This window comes from Anomaloglossus baeobatrachus, chromosome 1 (genome assembly GCF_048569485.1).
Source record: "Anomaloglossus baeobatrachus isolate aAnoBae1 chromosome 1, aAnoBae1.hap1, whole genome shotgun sequence".
Classification (NCBI taxonomy): domain Eukaryota; kingdom Metazoa; phylum Chordata; class Amphibia; order Anura; family Aromobatidae; genus Anomaloglossus; species Anomaloglossus baeobatrachus.
Window position 1 is genome coordinate 79,721,189 of NC_134353.1, and position 14,253 is coordinate 79,735,441.

Sequence of the window (14,253 nt, forward strand, 5' to 3'; positions counted from 1 at the left end):
ACAACTTTGTAGCTCCTTAGTATTTTTAAGCAGTGTCATTTTCTTGTCAGTGAATAAAACGCTGTTGTGGCTTTCTGCATATCTGTGGAGTGTATGCTCCATGAACTAAAAAAAAAAATGCATCAGCCGCAGCACTTTTCTCTTGCTTTACAAACAAAACAAAAAGAACAAAAAACAAATTGTCCTTTACTCACCCTCCCTGGGTCCAGCGCTGACTCTCCGGCACAGCTCCTAGTGTCTGTTACTGTCTGCAGTGCTGCAATCATGTCAACAGCATCGCCAATCAGTGAATTAATTAGTCTGAATGTCTCGTGTTGTCAACTCTGGTAATACCGCTGAGCTCACTGATTGGTAATACCGCTGAGCTCACTGATTGGTAATACCGCTGAGCTCACTGATTGGTAATACCGCTGAGCTCACTGATTGATAATACCGCTGAGCTCACTGATTGGTAAAGCTGCTGAGCTCACTGATTGGTAAAGCTGCTGAGCTCACTGATTGGTAAAGCTGCTGAGCGCACTGATTGGTAAAGCTGCTGGGCTCACTGATTGGTAAAGCTGCTGAGCTCACTGATTGGTAAAGCTGCTGAGCTCACTGATTGGTAAAGCTGCTGAGCTCACTGATTGGTAAAGCTGCTGGGCTCACTGATTGGTAAAGCTGCTGGGCTCACTGATTGGTAAAGCTGCTGGGCTCACTGATTGGTAAAGCTGCTGGGCTCACTGATTGGTAAAGCTGCTGAGCTCACTGATTGGATGCAGCGATGTCAGCGCTGCAGACAATAACAGACACCTGGAGCAGCGGTGGAGACTCTGATGGACCAAGGGAGATATTGGTCTGATTGCCACCTTCTCTGAAAATTCGTCAGTGCCACCAATACTGGGTAGGTGTGACCTGACGCCGCACTGCCCCTCCAAAGATCTTGGAGGATGGTAGCAGTCATTAGTCCCCAGTCACACGTACAGGGCTGTATGAATTGTCCGTGTCCCTTATGCTTCATATTTTTTGTTTCCTATTTAGATCAACAACATTGGAAAGTTGAAGGATTTTCTCCTGGAGCACAGGAAGGATTACATTAATGCCTGCAGGTGAGTACGCATGAGGATCAGAAACCAGTCCTGCCTATTATGTGCATGTTTGTACTAGAACCCCAATTACCCAAAAAAGTTGGCACAACTGTTATATGTATAGAAAACAAGAATACAATGATTTAGAAGCCTCTTATAGCCATTTTTTTATTCACTGCAGATCATTGAACACAGATCAGAATGTGAATGTTGGACATTTTTTGATCAACACATCTCAAAAACGTTTAAACAGGGTTATCAAATGGCTGGTAAAGTAAATGGTACTAATGAAAAACCACCAAGGTGGTAAATTTTTCAACTAAAGTCACTTGATTGTGTATAAAAAGAGCATGTTAGAGAGGCAGAGTCTCTCTGGAGCAAAGATGGTCGGAGCTTCCCTGATTAGGGAATAACTGCGTCTAAAAATTGTGGAAAAATGTAAAAAAAAACATTCCTTAATGTAAAATTGTAAAGACTTTGAATGTTCCATACATATTATCAAAAGATGCAGAGATGCTGGAGAAATCCACATGCACAAGGAAAAAGACAAACAGTCAATATTGCATCCCCGTGATCTATAGGTCTTCAGGCGGCGCTGCTTTAAAAACGTTCAAATCACTGCATGGGCTCAGGAATATGTCCAAAAATCATTGTCTGTTAACACAATTTGTCAAGTGTTCAACAAATGCGAGGAAAAGCTCTATCATTATCATACAAAGAAGAAGCTACACTGTGTGCAGACTTATTAGGCAAATGAGTATTTTGATCACATGATACTTTTTATACATGTCGTCCTTCTCCAAGTTGTATAGGCTTGAGAGCCAACTACCAATTAAGTAAATCAGGTGATGTGCAGCTCTGTAATGAGAGGGGTGTGGTGTAATGACATCAACACCCTATATAAGGTGTGCTTAATTATTAGGCAACTTCCTTTCCTTTGGCAAAATGGGTCAGAAGAGAGATTTGACGGGCTCTGAAAAGTCCAAAATTGTGAGCTGTCTTGCAGAGGGATGCAGCAGTCTTGAAATTGTCAAACTTTTTAAGAATAATCACTGAACAATCAAGCGTTTCATGGCAAATAGCCAACAGGGTCGCAAGAAGCGTGTTTGGGGGAAAAAAGGTGCAAAATAACTGCCCATGAGGTTGAGGAAAATCAAGCGTGAAGCTGCCAAGATGCCATTTGCCACCAGTTTGGTCATATTTAAGAGCTGCAACGTTACTGGAGTATCAAAAAGCACAAGGTTTGCCATACTCAGGGACATGGCCAAGATAAGGAAGGCTGAAAAATGACCACCTTTGAACAAGAAACATAAGATAAAACGTCAAGACTGGGCCAAGAAATATCTTAAGACTGATTTTTCAAAGGTTTTATGGACTGATGAAATTAGAGTGACTCTTGATGGGCCGGATGGATGGGCCAGAGGCTGATCTGTAAAGGGCAGAGAGCTCCACTCCGACTCAGATGCCAGCAAGGTGGAGGTGGGGTACTGGTATGGGCTGGTATCATCAAAGATGAACTTGTGGGACCTTTTCGGGTTGAGGATGGAGTGAAGCTCAACTCCCAGACCTACTGCCAGTTTCTGGAAGACAACTTCTTCAAGCAGTGGTACAGGAGGAAGTCGGTATCGATCAAGAAAAACATGATTTTCATGCAGGACAATGCTCCATCACATGCATCCAACTACTCCACAGCGTGGCTGGCCAGTAAAGGTCTAAAAGATGAAAAAATAATGACATGGCCCCCTTGTTCACCTGATCTGAACCCCATAGAGAACCTGTGGTCCCTCATAAAATGTGAGATCTACAGGGAGGGAAAACAGTACACCTCTCGGAACAGTGTCTGGAGGCTGTGGTGGCAGCTGCACGCAAAGTTGCTCGTAAATAGATCAAGCAACTGACAGAATCTATGGATGGTAGGCTGTTGAGTGTCATCAGAAAGAAAGGTGGCTATATTGCTTACTAACTTCTTTTGGGTTTTGTTTTTGCATGTCAGAAATGTTTATTTCTAAATTTTGTGCAGTTATATTGGTTTATCTGGGGAAAATAAACAAGTGACATGGGAATATATTTGGTTTTTATTAAGTTGCCTAATAATTCTGCACAGTAATAGTTACCTGCACAAACAGATATCCTCTTAAGAGAAATCTTAGCCAAATCTAAAAAAAAAACACTGCAACTTCCAAAAATATTAAGCTTTGATATTTATGGGACTTTTGGGTTAATTGAGAACATAGTTGTTGATCAATAATAAAAAAAATCCTCTAAAATATAAGTTGCCTAATAATTCTGCACACAGTGTATAGATCAACACAAACGCTGCGGTCTTCCCCAAGCCAACACTCGGTTATATTGAAGTGAGGCAAAATTAAAAGCTGTTCTGTGTTCAGATGAATCAAAATGTGAAATTCTTTATGGAAACCACGGACGTCGTGTCTTGCAGACTTAAAGAGTAGGACCAGAGGGACAGAGGGCGGAAAAGTCACCAAAGTCACTATAGGACAGATGGTTGCACATACTCACTACAGCGCCATTCACTCTGGAGGCTTTGCGTCCTGTGTTCTCAGGAGTCAGTGGAGGGTCTTAGCATCCAGATCTCCAACAATCCGCAGCCGGAAACAAGATTACAGTGATTTGGAAATTTCTTACAGCCATACTTTATTCACTACAGAACATAGGACACAGATCAGAATTTGAACGTTGGACATTTTTCCATTTCATTTGAAAAAAAAATAACTCTTACAAATTGTTGGAAGCAGCACATCTCCAGAAAGTTGGAACAGGGTTATCAAAAGGCTTGTAAAGTCATTTGTACTGATGAAAAACAGCGGGGTGATCAATTTGCAATTAAGTCACTTGACTGTGTATAACAAAAAAAAAAGCATGTTAGAGAGTCAGAGTCTCTCCAAAGTAAAGATAGTCAGCGCTTCACTGATCTGTGAAAAACTTCATCTAAAAATTGTGCAACAATGTCCGAAAAATGTTCCTCAATGTAAAATTGCAAAGATTTGGATATCTACAGTACATAATATTCTCAAAACATTCAAAGATGCTGGAGAAATCCATGTGCACAAAGAACAAGGCCAACAGTCAATATAGGATACTTATGATCTATGGGCCCTCAGGAAGCACTGCATTAAAAACGGTCAAATCACTGCGTGGGCTCGAGAACTTGTCCAGAAATTGTCTGTGAACACAATTTGCTGTGCAATCTATAAATGCAAGTAAATATTCTATCCTGCACATAGGTGATATATGTTGCTTATGGGACAACCCCTGTAAGCCAAATTTGCCTCCCACATTGATGACTTGCATTGAATCTTAAAGGGTTATTTTAAATATAGGTGATAAACAGAATTATAACAAGTTTATGTCCACCCAAAAGATAGAAGATAAGTAAAGGCCACGTCTCATTAAGCAACATCGCTAGCAACATCGCTGCTGAGGCACGACTTTTGTGACGTAACATCGATGTCGCTGTGTGTGACATCCAGCAACAACCTGGCCCCTGCTGTGAGGTCGCTGGTTGTTGCTGAATGTCCTGGACCATTTTTTAGTTGTTGCTCTCCCGCTGTGAAGCGCACATCGCTGTGTGTGACAGCGAGAGAGCAACAACTGAAGCGAGCAGGGAGCAGGAGCCGGCTTCTACGGACGCTGGTAACCAATGTAAATATCGGGTAACTAAGAAGCCCTTTCCTTGGTTACCCGATATTTACCTTCGTTACCAGCGTCCGCCGCTCTCACGCTGTCAGTGCCGGCTCCCTGCTCCCCGCACACGTAGCCAGACTACACATCGGGTAATTAACCCGATATGTACTCTGGCTAGGAGTGCAGGGAGCCAGCGCTAAGCGGTGTGCGCTGGTAACCAAGGTAAATATCGGGTTGGTTACCCGATATTTACCTTAGTTACCAAGCGCAGCATCGCTTCCACGCGTCGCTGCTGGCTGGGGGCTGGTCACTGGTGAGATCTGCCTGTTTGACAGCTCACCAACAACCCCTGTAGCGACGCTTCAGCGATCCCTGCCAGGTCAGGTTGCTGGTGGGATCGCTGGAGCGTCGCTTAGTGTGACGGTACCTTTACTGATCGCTGGGGGTCTGACAGCTGTTCTTTACTTTTTTCGGCACCATTATAGACCATAAACAAAATACAGGTCAGGCATGCGTTTGTCCTCTGCATGTCCCGCCGAACATCCTCTGTACCATTCAACATGGTTTCCCGGGTTCTGGTAGGCAATAAATTCTCTCCTATTCTATGGATAAGGGTAGCTTACTATCTTGGGAATAACCCTTTAACCCATTCCCAACTTTGTACATACTGAAATGTCTTAGGTAAGGTCCCCATGTATGATGCTGGCTCAGGATCCGAGCCTGCATCATTCCTGATGAATGCTCCCATGCCCAACTTGACTATACGCCTATGAAGACTAGCCTGTGGCTTGACGTAATAGAAGACTGACATGTTTACTACATACTTTATTATTGCATTATAACACAAGTGATCAGATGAGTGAATTACCTCTCCACCCATTAAAAATAAAGAAATAAAAATATACTTATTTGGCAACGCTGCATCCCCAAAACTCCAATATTACAAAATATATAATTATTCAAGCCAATTGGTAAATGCTGTAAAGAGGAATATTAAGAACTTAACTTCCACCTTGCCCCTTTTCAGCCGCTGCAATGCTGTCAAAAGTTACGGAATCGACACATCTTATCTACCCCAAAATGTTTTTGCAACTCTTGTTTCAAGTGATTAATGGCTATTTAATTGCAGCTCCCTGGAGTTGATGATGAATCTGCAGGGGTTTATTACAGCATAATAGATATTTGGGGAATGTTGCATAACAACCCCTGCAGGAGCGATTAGTGCTCACAATAGTTGTCACACTACTTTTCTAGAAACAGAAACAACTAAGTAAATAAAGGGAATCTGTCAGGTCATTTTGTATTACAATACTAATGTTATCTTGAAATAGGGCTTAAGGAGACCTTTCAGGATCAGTAAGTTTTATTGCTCTACCTTATCCTGTTATCTTGTTGTAAGCTCCATAGAATTCAGTGGAACAGTCAAGCATATGTAACTACAAACTGTATATGCCCTGCTCTCCCTCCCATCCCTAAGGGTACCTTCACACTTTAGCGACGCAGCAGCGATCCCACCAGCGATCTCACCTGGTCAGGATCGCTGCTGCGTCGCTACATGGTCGCTGGTGAGCTGTCAAACAGGCAGATCTCACCAGCGACCAGTGACCAGCCCCCAGCCAGCAGCGACGTGCAAGCGACGCTGCACTTGCACAGAGCCGGCGTCTGGAAGCTGCGGACACTGGTAACTAAGGTAAACATCGGGTATGGTTACCCGATGTTTACCTTAGTTACCAGCGCACACCGCTACGCTTAGCGTGTGCAGGGAGCAGGAGCCGGCACTGGCAGCGTGAAAGCTGCGGAGGCTGGTAACGAAGGTAAATATCGGGTAACCACCTTGGTTACCTGATGTGTACCTTGGTTACAGCTTACCGCAGGCTGTCAGACGCCGGCTCCTGCTCCCTTCACATTCAGGATTGTTGCTCTCTCGCTGTCACACACAGCGATGTGTGCTTATCAGCGGGAGAGCAACAATAAAAAAACGAACCAGGACTGTGTGTAACGAACAGCGATCTCACAGCAGGGGCCAGATCGCTGCTCAGTGTCACACACAGCGAGATCGCTAATGAGGTCACAAAAAACGTGACTCAGCAGCGATCTCAGTAGCGATCTCGCTGTGTGTGAAGTACCCCTAAGTGCTGGCATCAGAGATAGTAAATCTGACCTGTATTTGCACTGCTTCCCCCACCCATCCCCCCCTCCCACCTCTCAGCAGCAATGGTGAATGCACTGGGAGGTGGGTGAGGGGAGCAGTTAATATGCAATTTGTATTTACATACACTCAACTAGGGTGCAGGAGACACTGAGTTCTATGGAGCTTACAGCAAGATAACAGGATAAGGTAGGGCAATAAAACAAACTCATCCTGATAGATCTCCTTAAAGGGTGCTTTACATGCTGCGACATCACTAGCGATGTCATTAGCGATGTGACACGCCAGATCGCAGATGCGATCTGCCGGGATCGCACATAGGTTGTTTATATAGCGCTGGTCACATGTGCGATCTCGGCAGATCGCATCTGCGATCTGGAGTGTCACATCGCTAACGAGATTGCTAGCGATGTCGCAGCGTGTAAAGCACCCTTTAGCCTAATCACCTGATAGATTCCCTTTAACTTAAAAATAATTTGTGTTCTTTATCGTGGAAGGAAATTATGAGAAATTTGGATTTGTGGACCGTGAAGTCTTCAGTCTGGCAGTTCAGACTTTTAACTTGACATTAAATTTACTAAAAAATCCCACTTATATGTGCACACGGCATATTTTGCTGCCTTTTTGGTGAACTTTTGTGGTCACAAAGATGCACCCAAACTAATGCATTTCCTTCCCCCAGCAAAGTCTGTGAGATTTTTATCTTGCTGTCCACACAGTGCGCTTTTTTTGGCTGCGTTTTTGAAGAACGCTGTTAATTATTTATGCGTTTTGTATCTGCGTTTCCGAAGACTGGCAGATCAATCTCCTGCTTACTCTGGGTCGCCAGGGGAATGAGCCCTGATATCTGGCCAGATGCCTGTCCCCATATAAAGTCAATGAGGACCAGAATCCAGCGCAAAAGGGTAGGAGCAAGCTCTTCATCCTTACCGAATCACTGGGGCGGCTGTCACACTGCTCCCGCTCATTCCCTTCATTGAATATGCACTGCTTCCCCCACCCACCGGCATCTGTGATTGGGTGCAGTTAGACAAGCCCCCATGCTGAGTGACAGCGTATCGGACGCTTCCAATACAGATGCCGGTAGGTGGTCTATATCGTACAGTTAAATAAATAAAATTGGTGTAAGGTTCCCCCATATTATGATACCTAGCACAGATAAAGCTCGACAGCTGGGGGCTGATATTCTCAAGCTGGGGAGATCCATGGTTATTGGACCGCCCCCCAGCCTGAAAATATCAGCCTGTAGCCACCTGGTATTGACGTATCCATTAGATGCGACATTCTTAGCACTTTACCTGACTCTTCCCAATTGCCCTGATGCGGTAACAATCAGGGTAAAAAGGAGTTAATAGCAGCCAGCATCCACTAAGCCCTAGATTGGTAAAGGGATGCATCTGATAGCCCTCTCCCATCACTAATCTGTAAGTGAAAAGTAATAAACACAAACACTAAAATAATCCTTGATTTGGAATAAAAGACAAATAAACACCCTCTTTCACTATTTTATTAACTCAAAAAACAGCACAGCATGTCCGACATAATTCAAAAGATGTCCCATGACGCTTCCAACACTACTACATGTGAAGCTCACAGCGAGCACCATAGAACAGGACTGTCCACTGTGAGGTTCAAGCAGAGACTGAGTGCAATCAGCGGTGACATCACTTAGGTTAGCCACAGCTGGAGTCCTCCAACTGTCACTGCGAATCTCCTGAGTGACGTCACAGCTGATCGCGCCGCTCACTTCAGTCGCTGCCTGAATTTCATAGCGGGCAATCATGTTCTATGTGGCTCGCTGTAAGCTTGAGATATACCAGTGCTGGAAGCGTCATGGGACCTTGTGTGAATGACGTCGGACCTGCAGGGGTATTTTGGGGGTTAATAAATTGGTGAAAGAGTGGGCTTTTTTGTCTTTTATTTCAAATAAACAATTTTTTGGGTGTTTGTGTTTTATTTACTTTCACTTACAGATTACTGATGGGGAGGTGTCTCATAGACACCTCCCATTACTAATCTAGGACTTAGTAGCAGCTATGAGCTACCATTAACTCCTTAATACCCTGATTGCCACTGAATCGGGGCAACGGAGAGAGTCGGATCCAGGACCAAAATTGACGCATCTAATGGATGTACTACTTCTGGGGTGGCTGTGGGCTGCTATTTTTAGGCTCGAAAGGGCCAAATAACCATGGCCCTTCCCACCCTAATAATATCAGCCCCCAGTTCTCTGCTGTACCTTGACTGATTTTTTAGAAAAATTGGGGGGACAAAATTCAGGTAATTTTCCACAATAGATTATAGTGAGTGGAAATACAGGTATTATATAGGTATCACCCAAATGGGTGAGATCAAAACATTTTATTTACATGTACTTGTATTTGATTTTGCACTATTTGGGCACTGTATAATTTGAATTATGCTTCTACATATTTTAGCAATTGTTTGTTAAAAAAAAAAAAAAAGGGGAACCCACTTCAAGTGTGTGTGTGTGTGTGTGTGTATATATATATATATATATATATATATATATATATATATAATATATATATATATATATATATATATAATATTAATATATTTTATAAATACCCTCCATTTTTCATAACCAGCCAAAGTAAAGCAGACAGCTGAGGGTTGCAGCCTGCAGTTGCTGTTGTTCCTGTACTGGATATGAAATATAGGGGTGACCCCATGTCATTTTTTTTTTTAATCAAAAAGTAATAAAAAAAAAACGCTGGAAAAGCCAGCTATCTCTCTATCTATTGAACTATTCTGTTGTTTCTATCTATCTATCTATCCCTCTATCTATCTATCCTATCTATCTATCCTATGTATCCTATCGATCTATCTACCTATGTATCCTATCTATCCCTCTATCTATCTATCTATCCTATCTATCTGTCCCTCTATCTATCTATCCCTCTATCTGTCCCTCTATCTATCTGTCCCTCTATCTGCCCCTCTATCTGCCCCTCTATCTGTCCCTCTATCTGTCCCTCTATCTGTCCCTCTATCTGTCCCTCTATCTGTCCCTCTATCTGTCCCTCTATCTGTCCCTCTATCTATCCCTCTATCTGTCCCTCTATCTATCTGTCCCTCTATCTGTCCCTCTATCTGTCCCTCTATCTGTCCCTCTATCTGTCCCTCTATCTGTCCCTCTATCTGTCCCTCTATCTGCCCCTCTATCTGCCCCTCTATCTGCCCCTCTATCTGCCCCTCTATCTGCCCCTCTATCTGCCCCTCTATCTGCCCCTCTATCTGCCCCTCTATCTGCCCCTCTATCTGCCCCTCTATCTGCCCCTCTATCTGCCCCTCTATCTGCCCCTCTATCTGCCCCTCTATCTGCCCCTCTATCTGCCCCTCTATCTGCCCCTCTATCTGCCCCTCTATCTGCCCCTCTATCTGCCCCTCTATCTGCCCCTCTATCTGCCCCTCTATCTGCCCCTCTATCTGCCCCTCTATCTGCCCCTCTATCTGCCCCTCTATCTGCCCCTCTATCTGCCCCTCTATCTGCCCCTCTATCTGCCCCTCTATCTGCCCCTCTATCTATCCCTCTATCTATCCCTCTATCTATCCCTCTATCTATCCCTCTATCTATCCCATGTATCCTATCTATCTATCAATTATCCTTTCATATTTTGTTTATCCTTTAAAAAACACTAGCAAATATGCTGCAAAAACGCAGCAAAACATAATGTGTTTTTTCGGACACAAGCTGCGTTTCTGGATAAAAAGATGCACTCAGAAAAAGATGCATGTGTGCACATAGCCTTAGGTCATTGTGTTGTGTTTGCTGCACTTTCTCTTGCTGTCCAGCAGGTGGCGCAGTGATACCATAAATCTGGATATTATTAGGCGACACATTGTCGTCTTCTTCCATCGCCCTTGTGCTCAGCTGTGTAACGCATTAGCTGGGCTATCAAAATTATTTATGTGGGAAATATCAACTTGTTTTTTTTTTTTTTTTTAATGCTTCTTTCATTTTTGTCTATGCCCTGAAAGAATACTGTGAGTTTTAATTATTTTCATATTAAAGGGGTTCTCAGTGTTGGACAAGGCCAACTCAACTAGTGTGAAGTGTCTTGGCATTGGGTTAAGCACAACAAAGTGCCCTCTTGTAATCTATGGGGAAACCGGGGAAGTAGATGTTTAGTCTCCCTGCAGAGCCTCCACTGGGCGTGTATGGTCCACTTTCCTGAAAAACCCCTTTAAGACCCTTGTGCGCACACTGCGTTTTTTGCCGCGGATTTGCCGCATTTTTTTGCTGCAGAAAAGGTGAGGTTCTTGTGCATAACCTTGCTGCAGTCCTTCCCCAGCAAAATCTTAGAAATCCAAAATGCTGTGTGCACAGTGCATTTTTTTTAACCTATAAATTTTGCTGCAGAATTTCTGCAGCAAAATAGAAGTAGCATGTCACTTCTTTTCCGCATGTACCTGCATTTTTGGCATAGATAATGGTAAAAAAACGCAGAGACCAACCCGCGGTAAAACCGCACCAAATCTGCACCAAAAATGCAACAAACCACGACAAAACCGCATGGATTTTGGGTGCGTTTTTGGTGCGTTTTTTGCCGCGGGTGCGTAATTCTGCCAGAGGGTGCGGAATTTTCTTAAGTAACACACATTTCCCAGTGCACACAGACCCTAAAAGGCGCTTTACACGCAGCGACATCGCTAGGAAGGTTGCTGGTGAAAGCAACCGCCCCCGTCGGTTGTGCGTCACCGGCAAATCACTGCCCGTGGAGCACATCGCTTACACCCGTCACACATACTTGCCTAGTGACGTCGCTTTCTAAGGGGGCGGTTCATGCGGCGTCACAGCGGTGTCACTAAGCGGCCGCCCAATAGAAGCGGAGGGGCGGAGATGAGCGGGCGTAACATCCCGCCCACCTCCTTCTTTCCTCATTGCGGGCGGCCGCAGGTACGGTGATGTTCCTCGTTCCTGCGGTGTCACACATAGTGATGTGTGCTGCCACAGGAACGACGAACAACCTGCAACAGCAATGATAATCGGGAAAGGAACGACATGTCAACGATTAGGTAAGTAATTTTGATCGTTAACGGTCGTTCCTGTGTTTCACACGTTTCAAACGCAACGACGTCGCTAACGAGGCCGGATGTGCGTCACGAATTCCGTGACCCCAACGACATCTTGTTAGCGATGTCGCTGCGTGTGAAGCCTGCTTAAGTATGGGAGAAGTATGGGAGCCTTTTTTCCTCTACTGATTGCCGGATGTGGAGTCAGGAAGGAATTGTTTTCTCCCATTGGAACTTGTTTGACACATTGGGTTTTTTTTGCCTTCCTCTGGATCAACATGTTGGGCTACGGGTTGAACTAGATGGACTTAGAGTCTCCCTTCAACCTTAAAAACTATGAAACAATGAAAGCCATTCAATGTTACTGGTAAAAAAAAAAAAAAAAAAAAATTGAAATATGGACCATACATGCCGCTGTATATAGGAGTTCCCGACCTGAGCAGTCCCTGAACAGCAAATTTGGCAGTATGCCCCCACTAATGGTAGATTTCATTTATTTGCTTTATTTTTTTTTTTTTTTTTAGCCATGTGTCCAAATATTCCCGTATGACTGACAGTGAACGCGACCAGATTGATCAGGACGCACAGACCTTCATGAGAGCGTGCTCCGACGCCATACATCAACTCCGAGCAGAAGGTACGGCTCTGAATAATGTGCATTTTATGTTGTGTGATGATACTTTGTTATTTTTTTATTAGGCGTTTCCATTACAAAATGTATATTGTGGGTATAAGGTTCACTGAGCGACCATCTCACTGTAATGGCTGTGATTGCAGATCGTTTCTGTAATTCTTTAGATGTTGCAGATGGTAGTGACCACTGCATCTACACTGTTAGGGCAGGGAACCCCCTGTCACCTCATAAGTGCCCCTGCACCATGTGGCACCGATGGGTCACCTTTGCAGCCAAAGGTTTAAGAAATGCCCCTAAGGCTGCTTTCACACCTCCGGTTTGTGCTGAGCAGCACAATCCGGCTCAAAAACCTAAGCAACGGATGTGGCGAAAAAACTGGATCTGTTGCATAAGTTTTTCCATGCGGCCCGTCCGGTTTTTGACGGATGCGGCTTGATACTGAGCATGCGCAGTACAAAAAAACGCATCCAGCCGCCGGATGCGGTTTTTGCCGCATCCGGCGTCCATAGGCTTGCATTGTGAATCGTGCTGCATCGCGCCGGATCCGGCGCAATGCGTTTTTTTGCCGCACAAAAAAAAAACCCGTGCCAGGCAACGTTCCATCCGGCCACCGCATGGGCTAAATATGCCGCATCCGGCAAAAACCGGACGCAACGCAAGGCCATGCGGCACAATACGGCGCTAATGCAAGTCTATACAGAAAAAAACGCAACCGGCGGCAAAAAAAAAAAAGGTTGCGTTTTTTCTGCAGAGCGCCGTATTGTGCCGCACAGGAAAAACCGGATGTGTGAAAGCAGCCTAAATCTGCTATTTACCTATTAAAGTGTTTAAAAAAACCTCTTTAATAGTAATATTAATGCCTTCAGAACAACATAGGATAATGTTTAATAACCTCTTCACCCACAGGCGATTTTTTTTTTTTCTCTTTTCTTCCAAGAGCCATAACTTTTTTTTTTTCCTGTCAATATAGCCATATGAGGGTTTGTTTTTTTGTGGGACAAGTTGTACTTTTGAACGACACCATTTATTCTGCCACATATGATATTGGGAAACAGGAAAAACTTTCCAAGTGCGGTGAAATTCCCAAAAAAAGTGCAATTTCACAATTTTTTTTATTTACCACGTTCACTATATGGTAAAACTGACCTGACATTATGATTCCCCAGGTCTGTATGAGTTCATGGACACTAAACATGTATAGTTTTATTTTTATCTAAGTGGTGAAAAAATATTTAGAAGTTTGTAAAAAAAAAAAAAAAAATTGTGTTTTTGTCGCCATTTTCCGAGACCCGTAGTGTTCTCATTTTTCGGGATCTGGGGCTCAGTGATCGCTTATTTCTTGTGTCTTGAGCTGGTGTTTTTAATCACAACATTTTGATCACCCATTATTGCATTATAATGCAATGTTGCTTTAACCAAAAAAACGTAATACTGGTGGTTTTTGTTTTTTGTTTTTTTTTGCTACACCCTTTACTAGTCAGATTAATTTTTATATTTTGATAGATTGGGTATTGCTGAACACTGCAATACCAAATATGTGTATTTTTTTTTCAGTGGGGCAAAAGGGGGGGTTTTGCACTTTTAGTTTTTTGCTTTTTTTTTTTAAATATATACCGTATTTTTCGCTTTATAAGACGCACTTTTGTTCCCCCCAAATTTTGGGGGAAAGTAGGGAGTGCGTCTTATAAGCCGAATATACGGGGGGGAGGGGGTGTGTAATA

The 14,253-nt window shown here is 43.7% G+C and overlaps 1 protein-coding gene across 1 annotated transcript in view; it reads left to right on the plus strand.

The window, feature by feature from the left end:
• STX18 (syntaxin 18) overlaps nt 1–14,253 on the plus strand; it is a 270,669-nt gene that overhangs the window by 143,362 nt on the left and 113,054 nt on the right. Inside the window, exons 2-3 of the mRNA XM_075332660.1 lie at nt 1,018–1,085; nt 12,423–12,535. Of these exons, the coding sequence (XP_075188775.1) occupies nt 1,018–1,085; nt 12,423–12,535 (181 nt within the window). The remainder of the gene's footprint in view (nt 1–1,017; nt 1,086–12,422; nt 12,536–14,253) is intronic.